This window comes from Helobdella robusta, assembly GCF_000326865.2.
Source record: "Helobdella robusta unplaced genomic scaffold HELROscaffold_9, whole genome shotgun sequence".
Classification (NCBI taxonomy): Eukaryota; Metazoa; Annelida; class Clitellata; order Rhynchobdellida; family Glossiphoniidae; genus Helobdella; species Helobdella robusta.
The window spans coordinates 998,464-1,016,948 of NW_008705512.1; the positions used below are offsets into that span (position 1 = coordinate 998,464).

The 18,485-nt window shown below is 31.8% G+C and overlaps 4 protein-coding genes across 4 annotated transcripts in view; 3 read left to right on the top strand and 1 right to left on the bottom strand.

Moving 5' to 3' along the window:
* Window positions 1-3,995: 3,995 nt before the first annotated feature.
* Window positions 3,996-4,790, top strand: HELRODRAFT_166019 (hypothetical protein; the record flags this gene model as incomplete). The annotated part of the gene is made up of 3 exons (XM_009033062.1): window positions 3,996-4,096; window positions 4,406-4,544; window positions 4,707-4,790. The coding sequence occupies 3 exons, from the start codon at window positions 3,996-3,998 to the stop codon at window positions 4,788-4,790; spliced, it is 324 nt and encodes a 107-aa protein (XP_009031310.1).
* Window positions 4,791-6,887: 2,097 nt separating this feature from the next.
* On the top strand, window positions 6,888-11,734 carry HELRODRAFT_71055 (hypothetical protein; the record flags this gene model as incomplete). Its single annotated transcript, XM_009032960.1, has 9 exons — window positions 6,888-7,076; window positions 7,345-7,461; window positions 7,707-7,859; window positions 8,129-8,302; window positions 10,068-10,184; window positions 10,458-10,562; window positions 10,908-11,004; window positions 11,234-11,346; window positions 11,615-11,734. 9 exons carry the CDS (start codon window positions 6,888-6,890, stop codon window positions 11,732-11,734), a joined length of 1,185 nt encoding a protein of 394 aa, XP_009031208.1.
* A 716-nt stretch (window positions 11,735-12,450) lies between these two features.
* Window positions 12,451-15,673, top strand: HELRODRAFT_166022 (hypothetical protein; the record flags this gene model as incomplete). The annotated part of the gene is made up of 3 exons (XM_009033063.1): window positions 12,451-14,727; window positions 15,365-15,397; window positions 15,539-15,673. 3 exons carry the CDS (start codon window positions 12,451-12,453, stop codon window positions 15,671-15,673), a joined length of 2,445 nt encoding a protein of 814 aa, XP_009031311.1.
* A 2,740-nt stretch (window positions 15,674-18,413) lies between these two features.
* Window positions 18,414-18,485, bottom strand: part of HELRODRAFT_185207 (hypothetical protein) — a 6,794-nt gene continuing 6,722 nt past the window's right edge. The window contains exon 12 of the mRNA XM_009033064.1: window positions 18,414-18,485. This exon is cut by the window's right edge and continues 410 nt beyond it. The gene's annotated coding sequence lies outside the window, so the exon portion shown is untranslated.

Here is an 18,485-nt window from a genome sequence, read left to right on the forward strand (position 1 = left end):
TAACGGTGTGAAATTATAACTTGAAAATAAATTGTGATAAATTAGATAATTGGAATCTTCATACAGGTCTGCATTGAAGTCGCTAACAATGTAAGAGGAAAATTTATCATTTTGTGGAATAATTTCTAAGCTGGAGAGAAAATCCTGAAAATTAGTTAGGTGGTCTGTACACATGAATAACCCATATATATGAAAATACACACATACATACAAAAATACACAAATACATACAAAAATACACACATACATATATAACTCATACATACGAAAATACACAAATACATACATAACACATACATACTAAAATACACAAATACATACATAGCATATAAATACAAAAATACACACATACACACAACGTGCAGGTAAACTTCTGCCCGCCTGGCTACCGTTGCGTTCCTGCCATAAATACCTTTTGCAACTTCCCTCCGTGCAAACCACTTAAGACTGCAAGATGCGGTAAACTTTGGCCCGTTTTTCAATTCAATAGTTCTGATAACTTAAATGTGAATTATATTATTATGCAATGCTGCTGTTGAAAGTGTTTTTATTTTGCATTTTCAATCTTCATGTTTCCTTCAAAGACTTCTATTAATTTGATTATGCGAAAGCATATCTATCTTTACAAAAGATGATCCAATTTATAGTATGCATATATTATTATTATTATTAATGAAAAATTTTATAAAGTGCAAATTGAAAGGGTCTCAAAGCGCTATCAAAATAATTTTAACTGAGCATGGCATAATCAAGTAAAATAAAGAAAATCAGTGAATTGCAACGAAATAATACTATATAAAAAATTCTAGAGTTTTTCTTTAACCAAACATTGCACAATGAGCAAGAAAAAATTAATCCATCATAACCAAAACAAAAAATTGTTCAGTTTTCGTAGTTTAACACAGCACAAAGGACAAGTAAAACAAATCAACAAACCACGACGAAAATAAAAAAGTGTTCAGTTTTCTTTTAAAATCATGCTATTCCAACTCAGGCAAATTGTTCCAAACAGACGGTCCTGCAATGGCGATGTTACAAGAGCTTGTATGAAGGCACGTCACTTGAACTAGCAGCAGGTTTAGATCACGGGACCGCAGATGCGTTCCAGAAGGAGCTGGCAACTTCTTTGCAGACTTTTCTGACAAATAAGATAGTGCAAGACGATTTATTGACTTGTTTACTAGAGTTGATATTTTGAAAATTATTCTTTTTTTTGACCGTCAGCCAATGCAGTTGTCTCAATATTTGTGAAACATGATCATACTTTAAACCGCCGACAACTTTTGCAGCTCGATTCTGCTATATCTGTAATACAGCTAAAGATTTATCAGGTAATTCGTAAAACAGACTATTACAATAATTAATTCGTGAGTGCACAAATGCATGAACCAAGGTCAGCAACGTAGAGTCGAGAGATCTACGTATTTGGTTGAGATTTCTTATTTGGTACATACATTCAACGGAAAGCATTCTAATGTGCTTTTTCATTGACAAGTTAGAATTCAGAATAATTCAGAATAACTTTTGATGAACATTCAACTAATTTGTTCGACCAGGAAAGATAAAGGTTTGCTAGTAACAATAATTTGTATGTCATTTGCAAATGCATGATATGAGAAACCAAATGATTCAATTACCTTAAATACTTCAGATGTATACAGAAGAAACAAAACATGACCCGGAATTGAAACTTGAGACACACCAGACGACACTATATTGACCTTGGATACATTACAACCAAATAACACCTGTTGAGTTTTACCAACCAAATACAATTCAAACCAACCTAACACAGCACCAGAAAATCTGAAAGTACCTTATGAAGTAGACATCTTGCTGAAAAAACTTTGTTGGTGAATTTTTTAATATTTTGATTATATCCTCTTCAGAAACATCTGAAAACAATGCAAATAGATTCTCGAGATTTGATCTACCTACATTCAGATGAGTTTGATTGAACGTTGATATTGATGCTGTATCTCACCTTGCTCAGTTTGTTGTTGAAGAAGGACAAAAATCAATCCGGCGTAAGTACACGCATAATAGGGGAGTGATAGTCATTATGATTTATGCAGAGAATTTTATTCAAAACTTTTCAGAGATTTTTAGGTTTCGTTTTGTTTTACTCGATAATCCTGGTCCAATACGAGTGACGTTTCTCTGAAAAAAGCTTTGATTTATTTCTCAAAATACATTTCCATTTTCCATGATGAACTTATTGCAAACTATTTTTGAAAATCTTTTCTTTTTTTCTACATGCACGCTGACAAAGCCTGCACTCATCATCAAACCATGGAGCGAAATTAACACGATTGGTGACTATCATATGAATTGGTACAACACTATCAACCAAACATATTATTTCGCTTGCAAACAACTGCAGTTATTTATCAATATTCTCTGTTAAAACACGGTTTTGATAACTGTGAGTCAAGAACAAGTTCAACGAAATCATCATCACTAAAACGATTCTATTATTTGACTACTTTTTTATTCTTGCCGTGCAATTTCGAGTCATTGATAATACAATTTTAGTGAACTGTGATAAGAGTGGATTCCATTTGGATATACCATACAGTCTTGGACAGGAAAATCGACTGAAGTAACTATTATATCCAGTGTATCAATATGTGTGTGTGCTTGGGCTCCTTTGCATGATTCTAAAACAGAAATTTTTGAAGACATCGATTAGACTAGCAGCATGTGGATCTTTAGCCCTTTCAATGAACGTTGAAATCACCGGTTAAAACATTAAGAAAACTTAGTGCTGTTATATTTTTTAGCACTAATATCAGTTCGTTAAAAAATAATGCAGACAACTCTGCAGGACCCGACTATTAACAGCGAGCAATATTAATTCATGGTTTTGGTTGTAAATTTAACTGCTAAAACTTCAAACGTGACAACTGGAAACAAAACAATTTTTTGGCATCTCAAACAGTTACGGAAAATATTACTAATCCACCATGCAGAGGGTCATAGTTTCTCACATAATCCACAAAACTTTAACCATTGATGGTGCAATGGAGGGAATATCTGACGACCCATATATATATATATATATATATATATATATATATATATATATATATATATATATATATATATATTGATAGTGCAATATATATATATATTGATAGTGCAATGGAGGGAATATCTGACGGCTCATATATATAAAAATATATATAAATATATATATATATATATATTTACACACAATTGTTTCCGAACTGGTTTTTAACAAAAAAACTATAAATACCAGGTGAACTACATATAAGAATATCACAAACTCTATTACACTGATGATGGTGAAGGTAACAGAAAAAAGCTTTTATGTAAATGTATATATGAAAAATGCAGTCTAAAATAATTAAAAGCTTTATTATTAATTTGAATAAATTAAATAATATCGATAAAATAATTGTTCGAAAAATTGAAACTTAGTTTCAAACTCAACAATGCGGAAAATGCGGTGATATTTATTAATAACTGTATATAGGACAGTATGTATATATTTTATTAAATTATATAAGTTTCATTAAATTTTTATGATGAACTTGGATAATTCTATTTTCAGCAAATCGAACAATTTTCAGAGAATTCTAGTAAGGAAAAATGAAAAGACAAACTTTAAATTGATTAATGCCAACAATTCATAAAATATTGTATAAAATATGGTCTCATATATATATATATATATATATATATATATAATATATATATATATATATGTATATATATATATGTTGGTAAAAGACCTTGTTTTTGATTTCCAAATCATTTTTTTTCATTCAATCATTTCTTTCTCATTTTTTTGTTTAATTTGATAAATAAAAGACATGAAAAAGAAATGAAATAAATATTAAAAAAGTGTTGTGGAGGACTAATGAATGATGGCAATTGATTATAATCTGTCTGGCTAATTATTACTACTGCATTGTTTTAACCAAATAAAATAATTTAATCGAACTAATATTTTATGAACTGTCAAGAATATGAATGTCCCGAGTTTACGCTGTGCAATAAAAAGTGTCAGTTCGGCTACTATAGAGACGAAAACAATTGCAGAGTCTGCCAATGCTGGAATCCTTGCTGGGTAAGTGAAACGATTGAATAAGATGCTGTCGCTTTTGAAACATTTTGAAAATGAATTCAAGCTTTTGTCATTGTTTACATTATTTTTAAGTGTTATCAATGCTTACTATATTATTTTTACACTGCTGTTTTTAATTAATGTTAATTTTAATTCATGTCATGTTAGTTTATAAATTGTTTTGATTGATTTTTATCGTTATTCTTGTCACATAGTAAACTGATTTATAATTATTATTATTACTACTATTACTAATAATAATATTATAATTTTAAATAATAATAAAAATAATAATATTATTATCATCACTAGGAATATAAAAATAATGGTACAATTTAACCATTCCACAGAATCACTTAACACAAATTACATGCTATCACACATTCATTCAAATTTTCACCACATAACACTATGCTATGGATTCAAGCTAAGAAATAATGACGAAGAGCTTGTAAGTGCGAGCTCATACTTGCATGTTAAACAGCTTGATCACGATGTTTAATAATAATTGTCATTTTATTAATCTCATCAAACTGACTTTGTATAATCTATGATTTTTTAACAATTTTGGTTGAACGAAGTTGAAAAATTTAAAAAAAAATGAAATTTGAAGATGCTCGACTGTCCACTCTCTAAGTGTAGGCTCGTCGAAACTCCGACCACGTCAAAACTCGAATCCCGTGCTGTTTGTGTCTGACTTTTTCATATCTGTGGGCTTAATTTTGGAGTAGATGATGAAGATAATGATGCTGGTGATGAAGATGGTAAAGATAAAGAAGAGAAAAATGATGATGGTGGTTTTAGTTTGGAAGTGGATGATGAAGATAATGATGATTGTGAAGAAGAAGATGATGAAGAAAAATATGATTGTAACGATGATATTAAAATGATGATAGATAATGTTATTTTAACTTATGATTATGAACAAGAAACAAGCTAATCACATCCTTCTATAAAAATTTAACGGTTCATTTTGATATATATAACACATAATTAAAATAACACATAATTAAAATAACACAAATTACAATAACAATTGTAATGCAATTTTTTGAAAAAATTATTGTCATTCTAAAAAAGCATATTTTTAATTTGTCCAGAGTTAGCGATAAAATTGAGTAAAAACCAAACACAACATACGGAATAAAACCCAGAAAAGTTACAATTGATAGTCTAAAAAAAACCTGCACTAAAGGTAATTTATTTACAAAAAAAAAACATTAATGCTTTTATTTCTTCAAAGTTTCACCAACATCGCTATATTGCGCTATCTCGTCGGCTTTTTGTTTTTTACGCTATTTTGTCGTGCGCCATTTTTTCGGCGCTGTTTTGTCGGTGAACCTGAAAAAACATATGAAGGTATATATACATAGAGTATGGTCAATTTATTCACTATTCATTCTATGAAAAAATCTTAGATGTTAGAATTAGTTCTAAAGAAATTACGTTGTATTGTATTCATTAGTCTAAAAATCGAGAATTCTTTTAAAATCGTAAAAAGCTGTCACCATTAAGTTTTTTAAATAACGTTAAATAACCGAAGAATAGCGCAGCGCTCCACTACAATTTAACATTAAAACTATTCTATCAGCTGAAGGGAAATATTATTTAAACAATTAAAACGATATCGAACGAAATGAACAAAAGAGAAGATTTTGAATTGATTTCACCGTTAAATCACAGTTTTTATAAATTTTTATAATAGTCAAATTATCAATCATCGCGTGTAACACCCCATAAAATTTAACGAATTCATTGAAAAATAGACAGGTAACCAAATATTAAAGATTTTATTTTGACGAGCCATATATGCTATATATATATACAAATATATATATATATATATATATATATATATATATATATATATATATATATATATATATATATATATATATATATATGTGTGTGTGTGTGTGTGTGTGTGTGTGTGTGTGTGTGTGTGACGAGCTTACAATACGCAGCTTCAGACACAGTACCTGAATTGAGATATTGTACCTGTTCAAACTTCTGAATATTAATCATGTGTACAAATGTTGCTGTCATAGTCATGAATTTCTATTTAATATACATTTCTTTTAAAGTGAACATGTAGAAGCCCTGTTTCGTTAATTTAAAAGTCGTACAATTTAACTAATAAATGTAAATGTAGTTGATATGTTCTTTGACACATTAGAGGAAGTACTTTCTTTAACATTTTGAGTGCGTGCAATCCATGTTTGGATTGACATCATTTTAAAAATTCAGAAAGTTTTTCATTAACAAAAAAACTTCAATTAGTAATTTCTTTTTCTGGATTTCATGCTCACATTTAAAGTAAGGAAACGTTTTGTAAAACAATTTTTTAATGTGTAAATTAAGCATTAAACTGAGTTAGTTGATCGATTTGTAATTTTAATATATAATAATTTATGAGTTTTATGAATTATGATTGACCAAAAATTTTTTTAATAAAACCTATCCAGCTGTAGAAACAATGAAAAAATCTAGATGAAAATCTTCAAAGCAAGATGCGAAATTTTTCCATTCATCCACACTATGTTCCTTAATGCAACATGCCTAATAAATAAGCGAATTCCACCTGGCGCAATATAATAACTTTGAGCTACATCGTTTTCGTTTTTTATATTTTGGTTTTTTAAACGGTCTGCTAGTGTTTTGCGCGTTTAAAATAAATTAGTAATATTAATAGTTTTTTCGTTTATTTTTTATCAAACAGATTTGAAAAGTTACTTAGACCCATAAATTTATTTTCCTAACTAACGTTGTTAGGCCTGCTTGATCTTGGTGAATGATGTTCTTGCGTTCTTCAAAGTTCCGCCATGTTTTTGGGTGCCCGTTCAAGAAGGAAGCCTGCTACGAAGGTTTAAAAGCCACAAAAAGTGCACACGACACTAATTTTTGCGCCGTCAATCCTCAATTTCTGGCAGTCGTCATTGAATCTTCCGGTGGAGGAGATTTTGTTGTTCTACCCATTGAAAAGGTTACTATGCTATCTTGTTTTTGTTTCAAACTTCATTTTAAATTTTATTCTTTAATTTACTATTTTCATTTTATAAAATAAAATTTAATTTTTTTATAACTCAATTTTTGTTTATAATTTTAAATTTTGTTATTTATTCTTATAAATTTTTGTGTTGTACTGTAAAATATCAGAAAAGATTACTTTTGTTTTTAAATATTAGCAACAAAAAATTCATACTAACTTTCATTAGTCTACTATCTTATTATGTCATTAATTTAAATTTTAGACAGGAAGATTAGAGATTAACAGCCCAAAAGTATGTGGTCACCGAGCACCAATCACTGATTTGAAATGGTGTCCTCATGATGATACTATGATTGCATCTGCCTCTGATGATTCAACTGTTAGAAGCATTCTATTCAATAATTTTTTATAAAAATATTTTTTAAATTTTAGAACAAAAAATCAAACTGGTAATTTGCATCTTTATATATATAGTATATACATATTCTTTATTATTTTCAAGTTTTTCTAAATCCAGCTTATATAGTATTAGTCTTTATCACAATTGAATCTGAAAGTAAATTTAAAATTCAATTAAATTCTATAATATATGCGTTTTCTTAATATTCCATTCCGTTTATACAGATTAAGATATGGAAAATTCCAGAGAATGGTTTGCAGAGTAACTTGAATACTCCAGTATCAGATCTGAATTCAGCACATTATAAGAGGGTGAGCTACATTGAATGGCATCCGACTGTTAGGGGAGTGCTGCTCAGTGCAGGAGCTGATTTCAAGGTTTCTTATGTCTAGCTCCTCATTTGCAGTTCTTAGTGTCTTCTTTATTGAAAAATTGTGATGTCCTTATTAGTTTTCAAGTACAATTATAATCATTATTTGTATGTACTCTACTTAATGTACCTAACTATTTGTTATATATCATTAATTTAATATTAAATTTATTGCACTGGTCTTTTTGACAATCTTTTACATAAAAATTTAAATCTATGTCACATTTTAAGCACTAACTTTGTAGTTACTGTATAAAATCTCGTCATCACGTGCAGTGCATAGTATGGAACAGTCTGAGTGCAACAGTAATCAGCAACATATCACTCCATCCTGATCTCGTTTTCTCCATCTCCTGGAACATTGATGGCAGCTTGTTTGCTACGACATGCAAGGACAAGAAGATCAGAGTCATTTGTCCCAGGACTGGCAATGTTGTGGCTGTTAGTTTTGTTTATACATATTTGATAATTTAATTTATGTTCCCACGATTCATCTGTTACAATAAATTTAGGTTTATATAAATCATACTCTTTTTTTGCTCTCAGCATATTTTTTTAGTTGAATTTATTAATTCTGTTTATTCATTGTTATTGGTTCATATAGGTATTTATTTACAAGGTTTCAATTAGTTAAATTCATTATTTATAATTAATTTTATTTTATACTATTTTTGTGCATTGAAAATGTTTTAACAATTTTAAATTATTAGAGCATTGTATTGTAGTATTGTTTGCAGTATTTTGAATCAAGGAAGAATTTTGAATCAAGTTTAGTTTCTCAATGATTTATAGTGTTATAACAGAATTTTTTATTTTTCAATATGACATTTTACTGCTTCGTGAGCATACATTGCTACATGATTTCAAAAATAATCATGTTGAATACATTTACATGTTTTTCTCAAATTTGTTCTTTTTATTTCCACTGGAATGTTTTTAATTGAAAGACCATGCATTTTTATTTAATACTAACTACTTTGTCCGACAGTCATTTTTACGCATTTAGATATTTCATATATGTTACCTTACTCTGACTTTCCTCATATCATTGGCTCTAATCACTCGAAAATTTTAACATGGACTAGACTAATAAAGTTGTGCTTAAGCTACAAATACAGACCAAAAGTTACAAAACTAAATCAAAATTTGAGATTTGCAAATAAATTTTCATTTGCAAGTTGTATTAAATTGATAAGTTTTGATGAAATTGTTGAATGCTACAAAACTAAAATGTCAAGCAGATTAATCTTTTTAATTAATAGGTTAACTGAATTTATGAATGTAAACGAATGATTAACTGTATGTGTACGTTGTTTGCTTAGTTTTTGAGATTGTCCATCTTGATGTTATTACAGCATTGTTTCAAGTGTACTTCAAATTTACCCGCAGTGAATGTTTGAACCATAAATTTGTAAGTTGTACGTATGATGATAACGTACCTTACTTGTCATGTGACTGCCACATTGTTTCTCAAATATTTGTCATGCTTCAACAACTATTGCAATAGATATTTTTCATATGATTATTATTTATTTTTGTCTTCAATATTTTAATAAATAGAACATATACAAATTTAAATGTACTTACTACTTGTCATAAATCAGCTGAGAATTGTTATTTGTAATTTATAACTGTTTAAAAGTTATGTATTAATATATATAGTTATATATATTATATATATTTATATATGTATGTATATATATATGTATATATATGTGTATATATTGCATATATATGTATATATATATAAATTTATATTATATTATATATATTAATTTTATTTATATATTTACGTATTTATATTAATACTGCAAATAATTTTTAAACATTTCAACACCATGACATTATTCTCATCTTCAGCATTTATATCGCCATGTTTATCCTTATCAACATTACTATCATCATTATCCTCATGAGCATAAAAAAGATTAAATGCCTCTTCGCAGGTTCATGGAAATTCACAGCACACAACAACGTACATGGATGCGTGCTTAAGGATGCATCACATATCGGGCATGCGGTAGACGGGGATCTTTTTGTCATATTCGAATTCAATCACTGCACGCTCAGCTAACCAGCACCAGGCGATCTTAACCGCTAGGCCATCAAGTCGCCAAAAAATTGTTTGGTGGCTATGTTCTGCCCAAACGTTACCATCATACTCCGCTATCAAACACATCAACATCCTCACCACCACCACCATCCTGGCAAACAGGAAGGAACAGGTCACCAGGGCAACAAATCAAGTCGCATAGTCTTCCTGAAGAACGAACTGCTCTTCACGACTGGTTTCTCACGATCCGGGCAACGACAGCATGCACTCTGGGACTCTGTAGGTGCAACTGCCTCACTTCAATCAACATACATGCAATTACTGATATCTACTCAAACCCAATACTTTATTTGCATTTAATTTCCTTATTGAAAATATCTAAATACATTCGTCTCTGCATAATTTGTATTCGGTTTAACTTAGTCTATCTATATTACAAACAGTTCGAAGTTTATTTGTAAACATGCTCAAGATAAATTTTATTTGGTTCTAAATTTATTTTTTAAACAAAATTTATTGATTGAATAAAAATATTACTTTGATGAACAACAGAGAAACTTATCGAAAGCACTTCGCATGGAGGAAGTTGATGCGGCCTGTGGATTCATCTACCCACATTACGATCCGGATCTCAATATCATATATCTGGCGGGCAAGGTGCGCGTCACATTGTGTCACCCTTCATGTTGTGCTGATCATTTCAATTTCATACATGTACGATTGCTGGCATGTTTGTTATGGGGGGAGGGGAGGTTGTCTCTATCTTGCAAACAAGGATGAGGGCCGTTTTGTTGATATTCAGACGGTTGAATTGTTTTCCCAATTTCATCAGTCGATAGTTTTATGATCATCACACATGTTACCCCGCCTCGGTCAATAAGATTTTTCTAGTAATAAATACATAGTCTGTTATACATGTGGTTTGTTGTGTATGTGTTTTGTTATATATGCGGTTTGTTATACATGTGGTTTGTTATGCATGTGATTTGTTGGCATGTACAGGGTGATGGTAATATCAGGTACGTTGAAATAATTGATGAACCTCCTTACATCTACTTTCTCAACCAATTTCAATCGAGCATTCCCCAAAGAGGATTAGGTTATTATTTATTGATTGACCGATTGATTGATTTTGTGATTAATTAATTGATGATTGACCGATTTGACAGACTAACTGTCTGACGAACCGACAACCCTAACTCGAATCAACAAATTTTAGTTAATTTTTCAGTTTTATTGCTTAAAACATTCAGCAATTCTTCACATTATAATTATTATGTCATTTTCGCCAATGATTATTCCACCACCGACCTCCGTTGATTGACAAGGCATGATGCCAAAGAGAGGCCTGGATATGAAGAGGTGCGAGATAGCTCGATTCTTCAAGTTGCACTCATCGAAGGATGTCTGTGAACCTATCTCAATGATTGTTCCTCGCAAAGTTAGCTGACTCTCATTCTGTTTGTCGTTCATTTTACCTGCTATTTCATTTCGAGTTATTAGAATTTTTCTAAAATAACAAAATGACATAATGTGAAAAGTGGGAAGAATTTATTTTACTACGATTATAATGCATTTTAATTTTTTGATTAATTTAGTCATTGTCATTTTTTGTCCATATTTCAAATTTGCTGGTTTCGGGATCGCTTAATCATGGTTAAGTAATCATTTATTATTCCTTGAGTTGTCATAGTTCAATTCCACCGCAGTCAGACATGTTCCAGCCGGACATCTACCCTCCGACACAGTCGTCTGAACCATCCCTCTCCATTGACGAGTGGCTGAGTGGACTCAACAAAATGCCCATCTATATATCTCTAGAGGTTTGATATCTGCATATCTTCGGTGGAGATTACTTTGACAGCTCTATCTGTCTGTTCACATTTATGTACTTATATCTATATCCAGAGAATAATTGTCAATATTTATCCTTATTTCTATATACATGTATTAAAGTTACACCGATTGCTTACTACTGAAATTTTTGCTATGGCTTTTTAAAGGGTCTCGTTCATGGAGCTTCATTGACGAAGCATTCAACAAGATATTCAACAAGTAGTGAAAACAATCATCATGATGGTGATGTTTCTTCCTTTCAGCAACCTGTCCAGCATCAGCAAAATCATTTGCAACTGCAGCAGCAACAACAACCTGATCCATCAAGTGTACATGTTCATCACGAGTGCGTCCTGCAATTACTTATCCTGTCAATCTTGAATCATCTCGTTGAAATAACTTTTACTTCATCGAATTCTTGAGCGTAATTTGTAAAAATAAGCTTTAGTTTTGTAAAATAATAATTATTTGAACCAGTTTTAACGATTTGAGAATTATTTGTTTAAACATGAACTAATTTTATAAAATGAAGAAAAATCCATAGTGTTGTAACTTGTGAGAAGTGATGTCGTTTCTCTTATTGTTTGTTACATTTCTCACTTTCATTTCAATTTCGATCAATGCTTATGATGATATGGGAATTAATAATATTTAATAATATTTAAAAACATATTTATAGCAATTATTATTTTTTGCTTTAAACTACTGCATGTCTGATGAGCAATATTTTAACAACGGCAGCCATGCAAACGACAGGAACGACGTCACTGCGAACAGCAACAACAACGCCAAAAAACACGCTGCAATTCCAATTGGCGACGTTACAAAGAAGCCAGTCGGTCGAAGCAACACGTTCGCTGCCACCACCAACCACAACGATCCTCACAACTTCCACCACTTCCCCATCACCAGGACGACAGGCGCCACCACTCCAGCAAGGAGGTCACGCCCTTTGAGGAGGAGGCGCAAGAACAGTTACAACGATGAAGCCGATGATAGTGATGACGGACGACTTGATGATCACAATGATCACAAAAACGCTCCACTGATCTCACCTAACTGCATTTATACTGAAAGGGAAGTTGCCGATTGTGAAGCATTCAATGACAGCCAGACAGCTGTTTCTTGCGACCACGATTCATCTGACAACGGGGAGCTCTTGAGTCCACTTCAAACTACTAAATACGCTGCTGCTGATGGTATTTCGGCTGATGTAGTCGTTGATGAGGAGAGAAAAATTACTTTTAAATCGTACAACAAATCAGGAAAGCCACCCAGCAAACCCTCAACGCCACCTTCTATAACATCACCAAGTTCCTCGGGAAATAATGTTAGTGTTGTTTATATAAAATCTGACACCAGCGATGCTACAGCCGCCGAATTCAATATTCTTGACGAAGGTATACTTAGGTGTTTCAATAAAAAACTCGTCAATGAATCTACCAACAACAAAACAATTAACGTCGACAGTTCTCGCGTCCTAAACAACGGTCAGTTCAACGACAAACGTGTAAGTTGTTCGTCTGAGAACGAAGCATTGAGAAGTTTTGACTTCATACATGCAGAGTACAAGGAGCACGCTGCTGTCGCCACCGAGGCTTCCAACAACTATCAGCATGCTGGTGTAGTAGACGACAACAATGCAGCTGGTAGTTCAGACCAGCAACAAGAACCTATCATGGTTCAAAATGTGGTGCTGCTATCTGATGACGCAAATAAAAACATCGATGGTTTCAGTCAGGATTTAGACGTGAATGAAAAATGTTTGAGTCGTCAGATGCTGGATTGTATTTCAGTTGATGCTCCTGACGATGGCGTCATTCTGCCATCCAGCTTACGTGCCTCCATGAACTCGCGACATCGAAGATTCGCCAAAAACGGTCGACTATCATCAAAGAGTCACCAGTCGGGCATCAACCCTGAATTTGTGGGAGTCATCAGAGTTGGATCGGTCAGGGAAAAGTCCAAAAATTACAACAGCGTGAAGGACAGGGACTTTTTTACCAAGCCTATCGTTGAAACTAAATCGGTCAGCAATCTTTATGATGATAACCTCAACCTCTGTAACAACATTAATGTTGATTGTGATGCTAATAATCACACTAAGAGTCAGGATAATATTTTTGCTGCTGCTGTTCATGCCGACGACAAGGAGGTGCAGAAAGGAGTTAGTGTCAACACCATTGCTCAGATGTTTGATCAACATGCTACCAACAGCCACGGCAGAAACATCGTACACGATACCAGCTGCAGCAGTATCAATTGTGATGTGAGTAAAAATAACATTGGCTCTAATCAAACCATTCTTGACAATGGTTGTCCAATTCCAAACGCAGCCTCAACATTTCTGAATGGTACCACGACTGATAGTTCAGCTAACAAAGTTGGACCCAATCTCACGAAAGCATTTCCAACAACGTCAACTGTTTCACCACAGATTAGCAAACAATCCCAACAGTCTGCTACAAAAAATGCAGAGCAGTCACAACAGAAATCCACTGCCACGTTGTCTGTTGTTAAGAGATCAAGCAGTTTGTATGCTAAAAATGTCAGTAGAGGAGGAAATTTTAACAACCAAGTTGAAGCCTCAACTCCAATCTCTCCCCAAGACAAGTCTCCAAGAAAGTTTCCAGGAAAAAGTTTAAATGAATTCAACAATAAAAATACCAACATCGGCAATCAAACAATTGTAACAGGTTCCAAGTCTCCACCATCGTCAACAAGTTTGGACCACAACAACAATATCACAAATGCGTACAAAAAAACAGCAAATGCAGAGAGAAGAACGGGCAATTCAATGAAGCCACACGACGACGTCAACTGCAATGGCAGCAGATTCGAAGCAATCAACAGGAGGTCAAGCACGGAAGTAAGCAGCAGAAGCGGTGGCCACAACACCAACTTCACCACAAACAACAAAAATATTAAAAGATTTGATGGCTACAACAACCCTGCAACGACAAATGTTTCCATGAGCCATGGAGAGGTAGTTTATCTCTTCAATTTACTGTCCATAATTCATTACCATCAATATCATTTTCTTTGTCGTCATCGTCTTAGTTATCGGGATTGTAATATTGATCTTATTTATTTATCTAATATTGTATTGGTATACATTGTTATCTTATTGCTAACTCAACAGTGTTACTCATTTCACACAATTTATTATTTTTATTTTATTTTGAATGCCTCTCAGCATTAGCTTGTTATTATTAGCATTTAAAGAGGAGTTCTTCAACAAACAGGTTGAACAATGAAGCATTTGTTTGCATTAGTATTCATTTTTAGGTGTTTCGTTGTTATTTTTTGGTTTTTAAAATTATTATCTGAAATGTTCGTGTTGCTATATTTAATAATTATGCTGCTAATTATTTCTTTAGTTTGCGTTTGTTCATTTTAGCTATAATTCTAAATTCTTTTAAATGTTAAACATTAAATTTTCATAATAAGCTGTTCAGCCATTGTTCATTAAATGAAGTATATATGACTTCTTGTTGCAATTCTCAATCTGATCTCTATAAACTTCCTCTTTGATTTACTGGTCCCTACCTAGTTTTTACAATTCATTACATGCTGTCGTGTTCCCGAATGAACTATTATTTCAAATTATTTTGATTAAATAGAGCACCTGTAATGATCTGATAGGCGTAGATAATGTAAGTTTCAGATCAGAATCATGAATGTTTTAAAAACAATGTTTCGATCAATTTTGAATGTATCGAAATCAAAGTTTCACACACACACACACACACACACACAACAAACACAAACTTATACGCAACAAACACATTTTTCAGTTGTTGCAAGAGTACCAAAAGCAGCAAAAAGAGATCAACCATTTGAAGATGTTAGTTGAGCAAAAAGACTTGAAGATACAGAAACTGGAGGAGGAGCTCCAAAAGAGTAAAAGCAAAAGATATCAAGCAAACTGATTGTTTTATTTATTTTTTAGTGCTTAAGGAGATTTCATGATGTTAATTCATCAAATTTTTTTATAATGAGTCTCAGTGTAATTTATAAAGTGCATGCAATACACAACAATCAGCCAATAAATGTGATACTCCTTTAATGTTGTTTTCTCATTGTTATTTTTTACAGTTAATGATTATTTATTACTGCTGTACTGTTACGGCTGTTACATGTTTTCCACTAATCTATCAATAAATTACCAATTGTGTTCATAATGGATCACTCTGCACAGTGGTGGTTCCACGTTTGGTTAACTAGCAGGAAGACTGTTTGTACAAGGTGAATATTTTTTGAAAGATGATTATTAAGCATCATTTAGCAGGCTTACTGAAATATAATGGGCCAATAGGGGAAAAGGAGTGATGGACTTTTATTGCTTCACTTGTTTCAACAACTTTTAAACTTTTTTTGTATTTGTTTTATCATGTTTCTTGCTAATAGTTAATAAATTGAGCATATTTATAAACTTCCATTTCATGAGACGAGAATGTTTCGCTGAATGATCACCGTATGATGAAGAGTGTACATGTACAGTTGTACACATAATCAAATGTCGCTATTAATGCAACAAATGTTGGGTTTGGCATGTCCATCCCACTGAGCAACATTTGACTTTTTTGAATGTTCTAATAACTTCCATCGAACCATTTTGTTAATTTTTAAATTGAACCATATTATTCTCAGTTTTAATTTCGTTTGTTTTCACATGTTTCACTAATATTCACAAATTCATCACACTTATTTCTTATAAAGATGATGTTATTTTTATACTTGACACTTTTTAAAATTATGAACACTCTTAAAATACTAAGTTGGATTGTTAGTTATTCATGGAGTTATTGTTATTTTATGATTCCCTTTCTGGTAACTTACGAATACTCGTTTTAAAACGTTATTACAGTTAAAAGTGTTGTTGTTTCTATTTTATTATTCTTTTATTATTATGATAATATCTGTGATGTTTATTTCTTAAACTCAAATTGTTGATCCAAATTTATGTTTAGTGCAAAGTAGTTCCAATTATTTTCCAAGTGCCTAAACAGAACTAGCTTGCAGTCTTCACGTTATGGCTTTCGCAATTGAATGTTGTTGTTTTTTATAAATACTTGATATTGTAATTTTTCATAAGTTGTATAAAATTATTTTTCAATTTATAAATTTTCTGTATTTTATTTATTGTTACTAGAAATAACGAAAATGGATGTTCATTTGTTCAATCACTAACTCCTGTAATTTATTTGATTCTGAATAGATTTGCATTATCCAAATTATTGAATTAATCTTTCATAATGGTCTTTATATTCGTTCACCTCATGAATGTTTGTTTATCAATTTGTCTTTCTTTTCATGTTAAATTTCTTTAATAAAAGATTAAATTAACAAAGCGTTTACCTAAAATGCAACCTCATATTTATTTATTCATTTTGTACAAACTTGTCGCAGGAATCAGTTTCCTCATATCACCAACAAACTGAGTCAAATTAAACCGATGGGGCATGGGTCACTTATTAAAATTTTCATAAACATTTTGACCATCAATGTTAAAGCTTTTGATTGAGTTCGGAACCAGAAACGTTAGAAATAAATGGAGGGATTTGGAGTTCAGCTTATTTTTGAATTTTGTATTTATTTGGACGTACTTCACTTAATCTTAATGAGTTACCCAGCCTCGATCACTTGTGCGATATTGCTGGGGTGGATCAAAAAGTTTTGCACGTGAACCTGTGACTTTTCTTGCCGAAAATGCGACCTACTTGTTATATCTGGTCATCGTTATTTCTGGCTTTTAACAAAGCAAGCATTCAAATGGGCAATACCATTCATGTGGCGGAAATCGCGACAAACAATTTATCAGAAACTGTTTTAAATGATAGAGGGACTGGAAATCAATCTAAATGATCTGAGATATCAAAACGTGCCTCCATCTCCATAAATCTATGTCGTGACGACGTCACAATAAGTTAAAAGAAATGTATTTCATTGAAATTTAAAAAGCTCGTTCAGTCGAACATGTACAGTTCACATAGTACTAAATGCGCTTCATTTGAAAATCGTTTCCTGTCCCTTAGACTCCAAAACAAAATTTGACGATTTGCGATTTTAAATTTCCCTGTTGATAAGCAGGCTACTTATTGAACAGTCGACGGTTCGAATTAGACGGTGACTGATAACAAGTTCGTCGTGGAGAAATAGAACAATGGAATGGATGTTTGACAAGAAATATAACGTAATAAAGGAGAAAATCTCCGTGGAAATAAAATGTCTAGCACAGGAAAGATGGTAGCCAAATGGTTCAAAAAATGTATAAGCAAAAAGTAAAGCTAAATAAACTTATAGGATTGAAAATTAAGAACGAAGTATCCTTCGGAGGCAAACAATTCTAACTTGCATCAATAGTGTGAAATGTTCATGGCAGTTCAAAAGTTCCCAATTCTATACAGACCTAATGATGAAACTTTTTAAATGCAATGATGATTTTAAATGTCCAACAACTAAATTAAATTAAACCAGAGTTCATACACGAGGATGGCTAAAGTAGAAATTCGATCGCATACAATCATAGACCTATCTACGCACACATTGATAATTTAAAAATTACTACCAGCTTCAACTTTAGACACGCTATTGATTTTGTTTTTGACGGTTTTTGATTAAAGAAGTTTATATTTAAATTTAAGATTACAAATTTCGTGACAAACAAAGTCATCCTTTGATTTCACTAATTTCAATAACATTAATAACATTGTGAACAAAGCTAATAAATAAATGATTTTA